This window comes from Oncorhynchus gorbuscha, linkage group LG15, assembly GCF_021184085.1.
Source record: "Oncorhynchus gorbuscha isolate QuinsamMale2020 ecotype Even-year linkage group LG15, OgorEven_v1.0, whole genome shotgun sequence".
Taxonomy (NCBI): domain Eukaryota; kingdom Metazoa; phylum Chordata; class Actinopteri; order Salmoniformes; family Salmonidae; genus Oncorhynchus; species Oncorhynchus gorbuscha.
Genome location: NC_060187.1, coordinates 85,511,555 through 85,528,258, shown reverse-complemented (window position 1 = coordinate 85,528,258; position 16,704 = coordinate 85,511,555). Strand labels below are relative to the sequence as shown.

The 16,704-nt window shown below is 45.9% G+C and overlaps 1 protein-coding gene across 1 annotated transcript in view; it reads right to left on the bottom strand.

Annotated features, from left to right (window-relative positions):
- Nucleotides 1-550: 550 nt before the first annotated feature.
- galnt1 (UDP-N-acetyl-alpha-D-galactosamine:polypeptide N-acetylgalactosaminyltransferase 1) overlaps nt 551-16,704 on the bottom strand; it is a 75,911-nt gene continuing 59,757 nt past the window's right edge. Inside the window, exons 8-14 of the mRNA XM_046303455.1 lie at nt 14,177-14,347; nt 11,241-11,358; nt 9,534-9,714; nt 5,743-5,882; nt 5,555-5,653; nt 4,615-4,749; nt 551-1,588 (exon numbers count right to left, since the gene is read on the bottom strand). Coding sequence (XP_046159411.1) covers nt 1,442-1,588; nt 4,615-4,749; nt 5,555-5,653; nt 5,743-5,882; nt 9,534-9,714; nt 11,241-11,358; nt 14,177-14,347 — 991 coding nt within the window. The 3' untranslated portion in view covers nt 551-1,441. The remainder of the gene's footprint in view (nt 1,589-4,614; nt 4,750-5,554; nt 5,654-5,742; nt 5,883-9,533; nt 9,715-11,240; nt 11,359-14,176; nt 14,348-16,704) is intronic.

The following is a 16,704-nucleotide window of genomic DNA, read 5'->3' as shown; positions in this document are numbered from 1 at the left end:
TCTTGTTTCCTACCCATAATGGTTAACATTAAGATTTGGGGAGGGTAAGCTGATTCTTGATCTGTGACTAAGGGACGTCAACCAGCAGCCGTATTAGCTCTATGTTAAACACTTTACCTTAAAGACATAAACAGACAGATAAACTACAGTCGCTGCTCTGTGGAACTCTCACAGTAATAAACAAAGACATGTAAAAAAGTCTACATAGAAATCTCAGTATATCACAAACATATTATTTATGTCTCTATATCTGTCTGTAGGAGTGCAGGTCTGTCAATTAGGGATTCAGTTCAGTTTGTGGTTCAGCGCATTGTTCCTCGGTGCTTCTCTGGAGAGTTCTGTGTCCCCCTCCCTCTCTGTCTCCATTTCCTCTCTCTGAGTCCCCCCTCGCTCTCTGTCTCCATCTCCTCTCTCTGTGTCCCCCTCCCTCTCTGTCTCCATCTCCTCTCTCTGTGTGTCCCCTCCCTCTCTGTCTCCATCTCCTCTCTCTGTGTCCCCCCTCCCTCTCTGTCTCCATCTCCTCTCTCTGTGTCCCCCCTCCCTCTCTGTCTCCATCTCCTCTCTCTGTGTCCCCCCTCCCTCTCTGTCTCCATCTGGAGCGTCTGCTAAATGACTTAAATGTAAATGTAAATCTCCTCTCTCTGAGTCCCTCTTTAGGCTGCAACTCAGGGGAGGAACACTAGAGGGAGACAGACACTGCTAGGTGCGGCTATATGGGGCTGTCCTCATACATGCACAGTCATACAATACTGCAACAGGAGGGCATATCCCAACACATGTACACACATGCTCGCTCAAACACACACACACACCCTTCCTTCATATGAGTTCAACAGAGTTCATTTCAAAACTCAAAGAAAAAAATGTTTTCACTAATGAGCCACCTTTACTTGAGAACGCATTTGCACACACACACACACACACACACACACACACACACACACACACACACACACACACACACACACACACACACACACACACACACACACACACACACACACACACACACACACACACACACACACACACACACACACACACACACACACACACACACACACACACACACACACACACACACACACACACACACACACACACAGGTAAACATAAGTGATGAGTTTGCAGCGTTGGGGAGACTGCCTTGTCCATGGAAGTTCTCTCAGTGAGTCTCTCTCTCTCTTTAACAACATGTCTCTCCAGGAGCAAGTCTCTCTCTTTAAAACATCACCAGTCTCTCTTCATAAAACTATGAGTCTCTCCTCCATTGAGTCCAAACATGTTCCCTCTCCAAGACACCATAGAAGGGCCCTGCTTCATCCCATTCAGCGTGGACTGTCCCTTCAGCCCTCCTCCTCTTCCCTCCTCTCACTCTCTCTCTCTCTCCGTCAGTGTGTGTGTGTGTGTGTGTGTGTGTGTGTGTGTGTGTAGGCGGCGGTCAGAAGATCTCAGGCAGCGTGACGTTGCGCAGCAGCCACTGTTGAGAGCGAGTGTGTGTACAGTCTCTGACGCTGGGCACCTGGCTGTCCTCCTCACTGGCCTTGTCCAGACACTGGTTACTATTGACGTGGATCAGGGTCAACTTCTACAGAGACAACAGACAGAGAAACAGACCTGGGTCAACTTCTACAGAGACAACAGAGAAACAGACCTGGGTCAACTTCTACAGAGACAACAGACAGAGAAACAGACCTGGGTCAACTTCTACAGAGACAACAGACAGAGAAACAGACCTGGGTCAACTTCTACAGAGACAACAGACAGAGAAACAGACCTGGGTCAACTTCTACACACAACAGACAGAGAAACAGACCTGGGTCAACTTCTACACACAACAGACAGAGAAACATTTTTTTATTTTTTATATATTTGAGTCATTTAGCGACGCTCTTACCCAGAGCAACTTACAGTTTAAAAGTGCATTCATCTTAAAGTAACTGTCCTGTGAAAATCTCACTTTTAAAAGTGAATATTCTGATAACTCATACCCATATGTTGTGGACTCATCCTATATTCATATGTGGCCAAAGCATAAAATTAAAGAAAAAACACTTCAATCTGGTATGTCAAAAAGACAGTTTAAAAAAATGCTTGCTATCTCATCATTGATGATGATGTTATCCTCCTGAGGATGCACTGGCCAATCAGCGATCTACTCGCGTGAATAATTTGAATGACTTGTATACGCCCACACCATTCAGTTGTTGGGGTAGGGCCACACCATTCAGTTGTGGGGTAGGGCCACACCATTCAGCCACACCATTCAGTTGTGGGGTAGGGCCACACCATTCAGTTGTTGGGGTAGGGCCACACCATTCAGTTGTTGGGGTAGGGCCACACCATTCAGGTTGGGGTAGAGCCACACTATTCAGTTGTGGGGTAGGGCCACACCATTCAGTTGTTGGGGTAGGGCCACACCATTCAGTTGTTGGGGTAGGGCCACACCATTCAGTTGTTAGGGCCACACCATTCAAGGGCCACACCATTCAGTTGTTGGGGTAGGGCCACACCATTCAGTTGTTGGGGTAGGGCCACACCATTCAGTTGTTGGGGTAGGGCCACACCATTCAGTTGTTGGGGTAGGGTAGGGCCACATTCAGTTGTTGGGGTAGGGCCACACCATTCAGGGCCACACCATTCAGTTGTTGGGGTAGGGCCACACCATTCAGTTGTTGGGGTAGGGCCACACCATTCAGTTGTTGGGGTAGGGCCACACCATTCAGTTGTTAGGGCCACACCATTCAGTTGTTGGGGTAGGGCCACACCATTCAGTTGTTGGGGTAGGGCCACACCATTCAGTTGTTGGGGTAGGGCCACACCATTCAGTTGTTGGGGTAGGGCCACACCATTCAGTTGTTGGGGTAGGGCCACACCATTCAGTTGTTGGGGTAGGGCCACACCATTCCATTCAGTTGTTAAAGCCACACCATTCAGTTGTTGGGGTAGGGCCACACCATTCAGTTGTTGGGGTAGGGCCACACCATTCAGTTGTTGGGGTAGGGCCACACCATTCAGTTGTTGGGGTAGGGCCACACCATTCAGTTGTTGGGGTAGGGCCACACCATTCAGTTGTTGGGGTAGGGCCACACCATTCAGTTGTGGGGTAGGGCCACACCATTCAGTTGTGGGGTAGGGCCACACCATTCAGTTGTTGGGGTGTTGGGGTAGGGCCACACCATTCAGTTGTTGGGGTAGGGCCACACCATTCAGTTGTTGGGGTAGGGCCACACCATTCAGTTAGGGCCACACCATTGGGGTAGGGCCACACCATTCAGTTGTTGGGGTAGGGCCACACCATTCAGTTGTGGGGTAGGGCCACACCATTCAGTTGTTGGGGTAGGGCCACACCATTCACCATTCATTCAGTTGTTGGGGTAGGGCCACACCATTCAGTTGTTGGGGTAGGGCCACACCATTCAGTTGTTGGGGTAGGGCCACACATTCAGTTGTTGGGGTAGGGCCACACCATTCAGTTGTTGGGGTAGGGCCACACCATTCAGTTGTTGGGGTAGGGCCACACCATTCAGTTGTTGGGGTAGGGCCACACCATTCAGCCACACCATTGTTGGGGTAGGGCCACACCATTCAGTTGTGGGGTAGGGCCACACCATTCAGGTTGGGGTAGGGCCACACCATTCAGTTGTTGGGGTAGGGCCACACCATTCAGTTGTTGGGGTAGGGCCACACCATTCAGTTGTTGGGGTAGGGCCACACCATTCAGTTGTTGGGGTAGGGCCACACCACACCATTCAGTTGTTGGGGTAGGGCCACACCATTCATTCAGTTGTTTGGGGTAGGGCCACACCATTCAGTTGTTGGGGTAGGGCCACACCATTCAGTTGTTGGGGTAGGGCCACACCATTCAGTTGTTGGGGTAGGGCCACACCATTCAGTTGTTGGGGTAGGGCCACACCATTCAGTTGTTGGGGTAGGGCCACACATTCAGTTGTTGGGGTAGGGCCACACCATTCAGTTGTTGGGGTCAGTTGTTGGGGTAGGGCCACACCATTCAGTTGTTGGGGTAGGGCCACACCATTCACACCATTCAGTTGTTGGGGTAGGGCCACACCATTCAGTTGTTGGGGTAGGGCCACACCATTCAGTTGTTGGGGTAGGGCCACACCATTCAGTTGTTGGGGTAGGGCCACACCATTCAGTTGTTGGGGTAGGGCCACACCATTCCACACCATTCAGTTGTTGGGGTAGGGCCACACCATTCAGTTGTTGGGGTAGGGCCACACCATTCAGTTGTTGGGGTAGGGCCACACCATTCAGTTGTTGGGGTAGGGCCACACCATTCAGTTGTTGGGGTAGGGCCACACCATTCAGTTGTTGGGGTAGGGCCACACCATTCAGTTGTTGGGGTAGGACCACACCATTCCAATACAGAAAATCAGCTTTATATCATACTTCATAAATAAAACATTGGAAGGAAAACTATATATTTCACTCATATTGTAAGTAATTATATGACATATTTAATAGAAATGTGGAAACACTTGACAGTTACTTTAAGGTAGCTAGGTAAAACAACAACTAGCACACTCAGCAGGGTCAGTGGTAGTAAGAAAAGACAAGGAGAGGTTGTTTACTGTTGACAGACAGACATACCATGGGGTCATACTCCCAGAGCTGGTTTCCTTTGAGGTGATGACACTTGAGCATCATGACAGGACCGTTGAGTTTGGACACGTCTAGACACAGGTCATCTGTCCTTATCTCTTTATTGGCCGTGTAGCTGAACACCTGCAGGGGACGACACACGGTCAGACGGGAAGACAAGAGACCTCTATCTCTCTCTTATGTCATTCACATTGTATCTCTCTCCTCTGAGGTCAGAGAAGTTGCTCAGGTTAATGTCACTATGATAAACACCAAAGGTAATCTCATTACTGTTGTCCTGTCCTCAGTTGATCAGTTACGGTTCCCTCCCATGTTATGGCAGTTCTAGTTACCTGGTTTCCTCCCATGTTATGGCCAGTTCTAGTTACCTGGTTTCCTCCCATGCCATGGCAGTTCTAGATACCTGGTTTCCTCCCATGCCATGGCAGTTCTAGATACCTGGTTTCCTCCCATGCCATGGCAGTTCTAGATACCTGGTTTCCTCCCATGCCATGGCAGTTCTAGTTACCTGGTTTCCTCCCATGCCATGGCAGTTCTAGATACCTGGTTTCCTCCCATGCCATGGCAGTTCTAGATACCTGGTTTCCTCCCATGCCAAGGCAGTTCTAGATACCTGGTTTCCTCCCATGCCATGGCAGTTCTAGATACCTGGTTTCCTCCCATGCCATGGCAGTTCTAGATACCTGGTTTCCTCCTATGCCATGGCAGTTCTAGATACCTGGTTTTCTCCCATGCCATGGCAGTTCTAGATACCTGGTTTCCTCCCATGCCATGGCAGTTCTAGATACCTGGTTTCCTCCCATGCCATGGCCGTTCTAACTACCTGGTTTCCTCCCATGTCATGGCAGTTCTAGATACCTGGTTTCCTCCCATGCCATGGCAGTTCTAACTACCTGGTTTCCTCCCATGCCATGGCAGTTCTAACTACCTGGTTTCCTCCCATGCCATGGCAGTTGAAGATGCCAACTTTCTCGTTCTCCTTCCGGGCCATGTTGTCCAGACACTGGTTAGTCTCCACGTTACGGATCTGACAGAACAACAAACAATAAACAATTATCACTGATTGAATGTGTGTGTGTTTAGTGTGTGTGTGTTGTATGTTTAGTGTGGGTGCACCTCTCCCAGTGAGTAGTAGTGTCGTGGTATCTGGGAGTCAGGATAGACGTTCTCCAGGTACCAGCTGAAAGGTTTACACTGCAGCTTCTGTCTCAGAGACGAGCGAGACGTGATGTCACCATAGTCCACCTTCGTCACACCTGAAACACAGTGTTTTCCATTAGCGTCAGCTGTCGGCTAATCAGCCGGTTACAGATTCATTTTTAGCCAGCTACATTTTCCACTTCATAATAACTAGGCTACTTTTCATTTAAAAGTTTCAGTTCTCTAGTCCATCGAGCCCTCCCCCGCTAGGATGAACGATTTGTATCTTACATTTACATTTAAGTCATTTAGCAGACGCTCTTATCCAGAGCCACTTACAAATCTTCTAGCGATCTATTTATAGGACAGGCGCCGGTCAGTCACAAAGTGAGTGATAACAGGGAAATTCAGCAGAGAGGAAGAGGCAAAGTGAGAGGTTTCACACTCGCCAAAATCTGTCCAAAGCTTTTCTATGGTCTTATTTGGGACCTAAGCTTGTCGCCTGCCTTCCCATCTTTGGGACAACGACTCCCATTAGTAGGGAGGAGCCATGAGCATCTCGTCATTATATAGCCTACAGATTTCTGGTTGCAGTCAAATTTCTTTACACCTGTGGGAGAGAGCATGATTCTCGTGAATTTGCATATCCCATGTACTGGTACTGTACTGGTAACGATGTGTGGAAATCCATGACTTAGCCTAATTATTGTTTACTGACACAAAATCATTGATTTTCTTTTACGTTTCACATAACCAGTGTCACACCCTGACCATAGAGAGCCATTATTTCTCTATGGTGTAGTAGGTCAGGGTGTGACTGGGGGTTGTTCTAGTTAGTTATTTCTATATGGGGTTCTGGGTTATTATTTCTATGTTGGTGATTGGTATGATTCCCAATTAGAGGCAGCTGGTAATCGTTGTCTCTAATTGGGGATCATATTTAGGTAGCCTTTTCCCACCTGTGTTTTATGGGATATTGTTTGTGTTTGTGCATGTGCACCACGTAGTCACGTTTCATTGTTAGTTTATTGTTTTGTTGTTGCTAAGTTTCACTATTAAATCATTCTGTGGAACTCAACATTCGCTGCGTCTTGATCCGTCTCTACAAACAAACAAACATGACAGCCAGCCACAGGGAGCGGCCTAGGCTGTTTACTGTGTGTTGATTGACAACTGAACAGCAAGTGTTGACTAGTTTATAAAAAGTGTCGAACTGACTGAATAAATTCAATCTCCTACATCCCTTGCCATTCAACATGGTTATATGTCCATGTTGTCGCATCGTGACAAGTCAACCTAAGGATTTCCTGGGTTTCCTTTCCTAGGATGTCGGGGCTTGCCAGACAGTGACGATAAAGTGAGTGACTCATCTCGTCAGTCTGTAGCCTACCAAATGGCATCGGAGAGCCGTTCATTTGGCTCCCTAATTTGCATAGTTTGGCTTCCTAATGTTTGGCAATTATCTGCAGATAAATTATGAAAACATTCGCTGAAGATGATGAATCATCACTGAAAGAACAATAGACAGTGGAGAGCCTCATTCTGGTCAAAATATGATAATTAGGCCCTCAAGAAACCCAGACATTAAAATGGAATTCAACAATATTCACAAATGTATTGACCTTAAACTTCCCCCAAATGATCATAAGACAGGAACAGAATGCATCAGTGATTCGTATTTCCTGCAACGATCTAAGTCCAGAGGCAACGAGAATGCCCCTGTCTGTTTCTGCAGTGCACGAGTCTACCACTTTGTGTAACCGTTAGCGATGAAGATAATGTCTTCTGGTAGATGGAAAACCTCCCAAAAAACTTCTCAATGAAATGTTAAGTACAAAGTAGCCTAAGCTTCCCTGTCAGAATGATATCAGGGTTATTTCATCAACCCAGTGGGTGTTTGTTTTATCTGCCATTATATGTGTCTACAGAAACCCTGCTGAACAACAGCCTCTTGAATTAAAGGGTAAATACACCCCGAAAAGACAAGTATCAGATTTATCCCAGACCTCAACAGTGGTTTAAGCATCGTTATGTATTTAGAACATCCAATGTGATTTTCAGAGTGAAAACGGGGAAAATGAAAACCTGGAAAAACAAAACCTTAAATAAATTATTCAAGATAAGGTGGGCTATTTACTTCATTTTTCTGTTTTAATAAAATACATCATTTGAAGAACAAATATAATTGTGGCAATCCATATGTTGTAGTAAAAGTGTAAATATCACTTTAAATCAAGAGAACACTGGTTAAATGCTAAAATAAATGTTTCCTATTCTCCTACTTGGAGAATAGTCCTGGTCATATAGGCATAGACCATAAACTAACAATACCAAAACAAGGAACAATACACTGAATTCATCCTTTTGTTGTCATTTCAATTGCAAAGTCATGTCTTTCTACATAATACCGCAACACATTTTTTTCCAATCTGGGACATAACCTCGATAAAGTATTCAATATTTCCGCTGTGTATTTCAGATGGAATCAAGTTGTTACAATGTACCAGAGACCACCAAAATAGAGCTGCTTCGGCCTGACTGGCTACTTTTCTATTTGACTGGCTACTCTATGTAGTGGTGGAAAACACCCAACACACATCACCATGGTCACAATCACCAACTACCAAAGGACTGGAAGAATCTTACAAACATGTTTCTCATAGTGTGTTTGATATTCTCTGGATTAGGGATTGTTATTACAGTAAGGGGAAGCAGTAAACTTCCTGTTAGTGGAAGAGAGGTGAACCTTTGTCCTTGTTCTCGCCTGTCCTCTACCTGATCTGTGCAGGGGTGTGTGTGTCTGTGTGTCTGTCAGTGGTGAGATGGCAAGGTTAATAGAGACTGTGTAGCGTGAAATTATTCTGTCCACCCCCCGTCACCTTGCTCTGTCAGGTCACCACGGCAACATCACATTGTTAATGGGGGGCCTGGTTGGCCCTGTCCGGGGGTATAGTTGGACAGGGCCACAGTGTCTCCCGACCCCTCCTATCTCAGCCTCCAGTAATTATGCTGCAATAGTTTATCGGGGGGCTAGGGTCAGTCTGTTATATCTGGAGAAGTATGCTTAAGTATGCTCCCTCTAATCCCCTCTCTCCCCCTTTCTCTCTCTCTCTTCTCTCAGAGGACCTGAGCCCTAGGACCATGCCTCAGGATTACCTGGTCTGATGACTCCTTGCTGTCCCCAGTCCACCTGGTCATGCTGTTGCTCCAGTTTCAACTGTTCTGCCAGCGGAAATGGATCCCTGACCTGTTCACCGGACGTGCTACCTGTCCCAGATCTGCTGTTTTCGACTCTCTCTCTCTACCACACCTGCTGTCTCTAACTCTGAATGATCGGCTATGAAAAGCCAACTGACATTTACTCCTGAGATGCTGACCTGTTGCACCCTCTACAACCACTGTGATTATTATTATTTGACCATGCTGGTCATCTATGAACATTTGAACATCTTGGCCATGTTCTGTTATAATCTCCATCCGGCACAGCCAGAAGAGGACTGGCCTCCCCTCAGAGCCAGGTTCCTCTTTAGGTTTCTTCCTAGGTTCTGGCCTTTCTAGGGAGTTTTTTCCTAGCCATCGTGCTTCTACATCTGCACTGCTTGCTGTTTGGGGTTTTAGGCTGGGTTTCTGTACAGCACTTTGTGACATCAGCTGATATAAAAGGGCTTGATAAATACACTTGATTGATTGATTGGAGAACACATATCTGGCTTCTGTTTTGAAACAGCCCCCAGACACACAGCAACTCGCCCCTCACTCAGACTCACCAGGGGAGATGATGTAGAAGAAGTTTTTGAACTGGTCCATCCAGACCTCAGCCAGGCGTCTGTTGTTCTTATTGATGATCTGACCCGTTCCCCCTGGAAACGTGTAGGGCGTGGCCTTCCGGAACACGTGACCCACGTGAGAACACGTCACGATCTCCAACGTCCCCCCGCACTGCCAGATCTACAACACACCAGAAACACTCATGTTACAACTACATAGCCCTGTGTGTGTGTGTGTAGGTGCACATTTCTCTGGCTAGCTAATGGAGAATTCCATCCAGCTACTATAGCAAGATACTTAGCAACGCTAACAGTACTTGTACCACCACACTTTCTCCCTCACCTCAAACTTTCCAAAGGCCAGTTGTTTTTGGGTTACAGCTCATGAAGTAGCTTCATCACCCGGCTTCTCACCTATCTTTTTGTTATCGTCCAGGGGACGCGCTGCTGTAACTGGCAAACTGCCTCTGCACCCTACTGCTGTCTTTCAGAGCGCCCTGATTCTGTAACTAGCACATTGGTTGTCTCTTCTCTCTTCAGTCGCATTCTGTTGTTATGTGAATGATTGGCTGAGCCTTGGACACAGACAGAGTTGCTCCAAACGTGCATCACTCGTTCGCTTACAAACCTGCATCTCTCATTCGTTACCAACATGCATCGCTCGTTCGCTTACAAACCCCGCATCTCTCGTTCTTTACCAACCTGCATCTCTCGTTCGCTTTACAAACCCGCATCTCTCGTTCTTTACAAACCCCGCATCTCTCGTTCTTTACAAACCCGCATCTCTCGTTCTTTACAAACCCGCATCTCTCGTTCTTTACAAACCCGCATCTCTCGTTCTTTACAAACCCGCATCTCTCGTTCTTTACAAACCCCGCATCTCTCGTTCTTTACAAACCCGCATCTCTCGTTCTTTACAAACCCGCATCTCTCGTTCGCTTACAAACCCGCATCTCTCGTTCTTTACAAACCTGCATCGCTCGTTCGCTTACAAACCCGCATCTCTCGTTCTTTACAAACCCGCATCTCTCGTTCTTTTACAACCCGCATCTCTCGTTCTTTACAAACCCGCATCTCTCGTTCTTTACAAACCCGCATCTCTCGTTCTTAGCATCTCTCGTTCTTTACAAACCCGCATGCTCGTTCTTTACAAACCCGCATCTCTCGTTCTTTACAAACACAAACCCGCATCTCTCAACCCGCATCTCTCGTCTCGCTTACAAACCCGCATCTCTCGTTCTTTACAAACCCGCATCGCTCGTTCGCTTACAAACCCGCATCTCTCGTTCTTTACAAACCCCGCATCTCTCGTTCTTTACCAACCTGCATCGCTCGTTCGCTTACAAACCCGCATCGCTCGTTCGCTTACAGCCAGTAGTGATCCAAAGCTCCCCCTCACAAACTTTTCTCATCTGATCTACACGATTCACGTAGGTCGCCTATTTTGGATTCAAAACGGTGAATTTCACCAAAAGTGAACTAGTTTGCATACCTGGTGTGTGTGTGTGTGTACGTGTGTGTGTGTGTGTGTGTGTGTGTGTGTGTGTGTGTGTGTGTGTGTGTGTGTGTGTGTGTGTGTGTGTGTGTGTGTGTGTGTGTGTGTGTGTGTGTGTGTGTGTGTGTGTGTGTGTGTGTGTGTGTGTGTACGTGCTTGCATGCCCTGTGTATGTGTGCGTGTGTGTGTGCCCTGTGTATGTGTGTACTCACCCTAAAGGAGATCTCCAAGTTCTCTCCTCCCCAAATGTCCATACCTGCGTCATATGTCCCTATCTCTTGGAAATAATCTCTGTCTATAGAAAACAACCCACCGGCCATGGTAGGAGTCCTGGAGAGAGAGGGGAGAGGAGTGGAGGGAGAGAGAGAGAGGGGAGGGGAGTGGAGGGAGAGAGGGGAGAGGAGTGGAAGGAGGGAGAGAGAGAGAGGGGAGGAGGAGGGAGGGAGAGAGAGGGGGGAGGAGGGAGAGAGAGAGAGAGAGAGAGAGAGAGAGAGAGAGAGAGAGAGAGAGAGAGAGAGAGGGGAGAGAGAGAGAGAGAGAGAGGAGTGGAGGGAGAGAGAGAGGGGAGTGGAGAGGGAGAGAGAGGGGAGGGAGGTGGGAGCAAGGGGGAGAGATGAGAGGGGGAGAGAGAAGAAAACAGTCACTCAAAACTACATTCTGGTTTCATGTTTGCGACAGAGATCACAAGTTTGTCCGTAGAGATGGTATCTTCAGAGGCACAAAAACATCAAGTCGACCTCCAGAGTTGTTTTTCCTGTTTTTCCATCTCAATACAATTCAATTCAATGTAAAGGCTTTATTGGCATGGGAATCATTAGTTAACATTACCTAAGCAAGAAATCTCCCCCTGTCAGTCTCTCAGAAGGAGCGATATACAGTGGCAGGAACAAGTATGTGAACCCTTTAGAATTACCTGGATTTCTGAATAAATTGATCATCAAATTTGATCTGACCTTCATCTGAGATCACATCACTACAAGTCACTACAATAGACACAAACAGTGTGCTTAAACACATAAATTATTGTATTTTTCTTGTCTATATTGAATACATAATAACACATTCACAGTGTAGGTTGGAAAAAGTATGTGAACCCCTAGGCTAATGACTTCTCCAAAAGCTAACCTGGAGTCCAATCAATGAGATGAGATTAGAGATGTTGGTTAGAGTTGCCCTGCCCTATACAAAACACTCACAAAATTAGAGTTTGCTATTCACAAGAAACATTGCCTGATGTGAACCATGCCTCGAACAAAAGAGATCTCAGAAGACCTAAGATTAAGAATGGTTGACTGCATAAAGCTGGAAAGAGTTACAAAAGTATCTCTAAAAGCCTTGACGTTCATCAGTCCCACGGTAAGACAAAGTATCTATAAATTAAGAACGTTCAGCACTGTTGCTACTCTCCCTAAGACGTCCTGCAAAGATGACTGCAAGAGCACAGTGCAGAATGCTCAATGAGGTTAAGAAGAATCCTAGAGTGTCAGCTAAAGACTTACAGAAATCTCTGGAACATGCTAACATCTCTGTTGACGAGTCTACGATACATAAAACACTAAACAAGAATGGTGTTCATGGGAGAACACCACGAAAGATGCCACTACAGTCCAAAATAAACATTTCTGAAGTTCGCAAAAGAGCACTTGGATATTCCACAGCGCTACTGGCAAAATATTCTGTGGACAGATGAAACTAAAGTTGAGTTGTTTGGAAGGAACACAACAATATGTGTGGAGAAAAAAAGGCACAGCACGCCAACATCAAGACCTCATCTGTTAAGTATGGTGGAGGGAGCATCATGGTTTGGAGCTGCTTTGCTGCCTCAGGGCCTGGACAGCTCGCTATCATCGACGGACAAATGAATTCCTAAGTTTATCAAGACATTTTGCAGGAGAATGTAAGGCTATCTGTCTGCCAATTGAAGCTCAACAGAAGTTGGGTGATGCAACAGGACAATGACCCAAAACACAGAAATAAATCAACAACAGAATGGCTTCAACAGAAGAAAATAGGCCTTCTGGAGTGGCCCAGTCAGAGTCCTGACCTCAACCCGATTGAGATGCTGTGGCATAACCTCAATAGAGTGGTTCACATCACAAGAATATTTCTGAACTGAAACAGCTTTGTAAAGAGGAATGGTCCAAAATTCCTCTTGACCGTTGTGCAGGTCTGATCCGCAACTACAGAACATGTTTGGTTGAAGTTATTGCTTCCAAAGGAGGGTCACCCAGTTATTAAATCTAAGGGTTCACATACTTTCCCCACCCTGCACTGTGGATGTTTAAACAGTGTTTTCAATAGACATGACAACGTAGAATTGTTTGTGTGTTATTAGTTTAAGACTGTGTTTGTCTATTGTTGTGACCTAGATGAAGATCAGATCAAATTGTATGACCAATTTAAGCAGAAATCCATCTAATTCCAAAGGGTTCACATACTTTGTTGCCACCATATGTCATTGAGCTAAAGACTTGTTTTCCAGATGTTGATCAGGAAGACAACAGGGAACATGGTGCCAGTGCCACATAGAACAACAAATAGAACAGCACACGTCCCCCTGGGGAAACATATTGTGGGAACACGATCTGAGCTGTGCACTGTGTGGGGAGTCACACATGTTCTGTTGTTGGCCAGCTGGGAACAGAAAAACACCTCTGCAGAGCAGGCAGGGAAACAGAAAAACACCTTGGCTGATATTAGCTGGCTAAACTCAATAACATGTTGTTTTACTGAAACTACTTTACCTAGGTCACCTCACGAATAGACCTGTCTCTTTCCCTGTGTTGTGATGGAAACGGGACCTCTGAATGTGCCTCTGATAGTCCCAGTTGGACTGGTGGGGAACATGAACAGGAAGAGATGACGAGGGACAAGCGAAAACAAACCCTGGGTTTTAATTCCTGAATGTTCCCAGAGTTTCCCCATCCTCAGCTACACAGGAACACAGCTACACCACACTGAGCTCATGTATTTGACTGAAAACAGAACTTATAACTAAGTCCCAGCTATGCCACTATTACTAGTCTATTACATTCAGATTCAGTAGTGTGTTAGGAGCAGGGATGATATCCTCACTGACTGGAGCTGAGGAGAGTCTACGTCCCAGTCTCTATGCCAGCGCTGTAGATGGGTAGTGTGTCCTACCTACCGGACGGGCAGAGTGCGGTCTCCCTTGCGGCGGTCCATCTCTCTCTGGGGTACAGGGTACCAGCGGAAGTTCAGCTTCCAGTTGAAGCCTCCGTAGGTCATGTCAGAACCAGCCATGTACTCAAACGTGTCATCACTGATCACGTCGATGATGGGACACACCACCGTTTTCCTGCAACACATATTTCCACACCGCCACATCAGAAGACCTTTAGACCCACAATGACAAAGTGTTGAGTAGATGCTTTTTAAAAAATCATTTCAATCACTTCTAATATCCAGATTATCTGCAGACCTCTACTGTGTTGACAACAGCATTTACTAGTGTCTGGTGTTGCACCTGCCACTACTATCATGCTGTGTACACACACACACACACACACACACACACACACACACACACACACACACACACACACACACACACACACACACACACACACACACACACACACACACACACACACACACACACACACACACACACACACACACACACACACACACACACACACACACACACTGCCAATCACTAGACAAACGTCAATCAACAGTAGGTAGGTAGTTCCTTAAATGAAGTATCCTTTAATAATAGACCACATGGGAAACTCAAAACATATTTAAATATGAATTAAGACATGCTAAATGTCTCTCTGTGACTCCTAGGATGATTTAACCCACTTAACCCCAACATGTATCCAAGTTGAAATGTTTTATTGATACCAGTCATGAGAAACACACAACAGTAGAGTTTACATAGACCATAGGCTGAGCAACCCTTCCTCCATAAGAAGACATACAGAGGGGTAGAAAGATAGAAGCTGGAGTACGCTGGGAGAAAAATGGGTTCAGAACAGAACTAAATAATAGTCATTAAGAGGTAATTAGACAAGTAGACAAATAAAGAGTGAATAGATGATGAAGGGGCTCTAGACTTGGACCATAATACAGGGTTAGGTTCCAGTGCCAGCAAGGAGGCAAAGGCTGTCGTTTCTGGAAACACAACTCTTTGGGGCGACGCCTAAAAGAGAAATCAACGGTTTGAGTTGGATAGGCTGATTCAGCACATCTGAGAACGGCTGGAAAACTGACTTCCAGAATCCCTCTAGTTTGGGGCACAGCCAACATATGAGAATGAGAGAGAAAACTGACTTCCAGAATCCCTCTAGTTTGGGGCACAGCCAACATATGTGAATGAGAGAGAAAACTGACTTCCAGAATCCCTCTAGTTTGGGGCACAGCCAACACGTGTGAATGAGAGAGAAAACTGACTTCCAGAATCCCTCTAGTTTGGGGCACAGCCAACATATGTGAATGAGAGAGAAAACTGACTTCCAGAATCCCTCTAGTTTGGGGCACAGCCAACATATGTGAATGAGAGAGAAAACTGACTTCCAGAATCCCTCTAGTTTAGGGCACAGCCAACATATGAGAATGAGAGAGAAAACTGACTTTCAGAATCACTCTAGTTTGGGGCACAGCCAACACATGTGAATGAGAGAGAAAACTGACTTCCAGAATCACTCTAGTTTGGGGCACAGCCAACACATGTGAATGAGAGAGAAAACTGACTTCCAGAATCACTCTAGTTTGGGGCACAGCCAACACATGTGAATGAGAGAGAAAACTGACTTCCAGAATCACTCTAGTTTGGGGCACAGCCAACACATGTGAATGAGAGAGAAAACTGACTTCCAGAATTCCTATAGTTTGGGGCACAGCCAACACATGTGAATGAGAGAGAAAACTGACTTCCAGAATCCCTCTAGTTTGGGGCACAGCCAACACATGTGAATGAGAGAGAAAACTGACTTCCAGAATCCCTCTAGTTTGGGGCACAGCCAACACATGTGAATGAGAGAGAAAACTGACTTCCAGAATCCCTCTAGTTTGGGGCACAGCCAACACATGTGAATGAGAGATGTATCACAGCTTCTGCACTTATCAACCCCAACATTTATCCAAGTTTTCATGATCATTGTAAAGCCATCGTTGTCTTGTTGCGTTAAAAAAGTCATTTGTGAAGATGATTATTTATTTAATGTGAATAGTGATTCATTTAAGGTAAAACATTTTTTTTAATAGTCCTTCATTGTAAGGTCAACCCAGTTAGGTGAACTAAACTCTAGTTTTAACATGGTGAAACTAGTCCTTTCAAAAATACAATTCTAAAGAAACATTGAACATCTAATAGTAAAATCCTGGTGTAAAAGCAGGTGAGCTGGTTCTACTCCTTCGGTCATTTTCTGGTGTTTTGTGGTGGAAGACTGAGCAGTTGGAGCACAGCCCTGTTACCCAGTGATACACAGGCTAGACATGTTTTAACAATGTTCATGTTTTAGTGAAGCTTCCATTCAATTGCCCCTCTCATTGCACACAACATGCTTCCATTCCTCCGTCACAAGGGAATTTATGGCTAATTGAAGATGATGTCGTCAACCCTTTACGCTCAACCATTACTTTATTTGCCACTTACTTCAGTTTTATTTTATTTAACCTCTTGAGATGGAAAACAGGTTTTTTATTCAT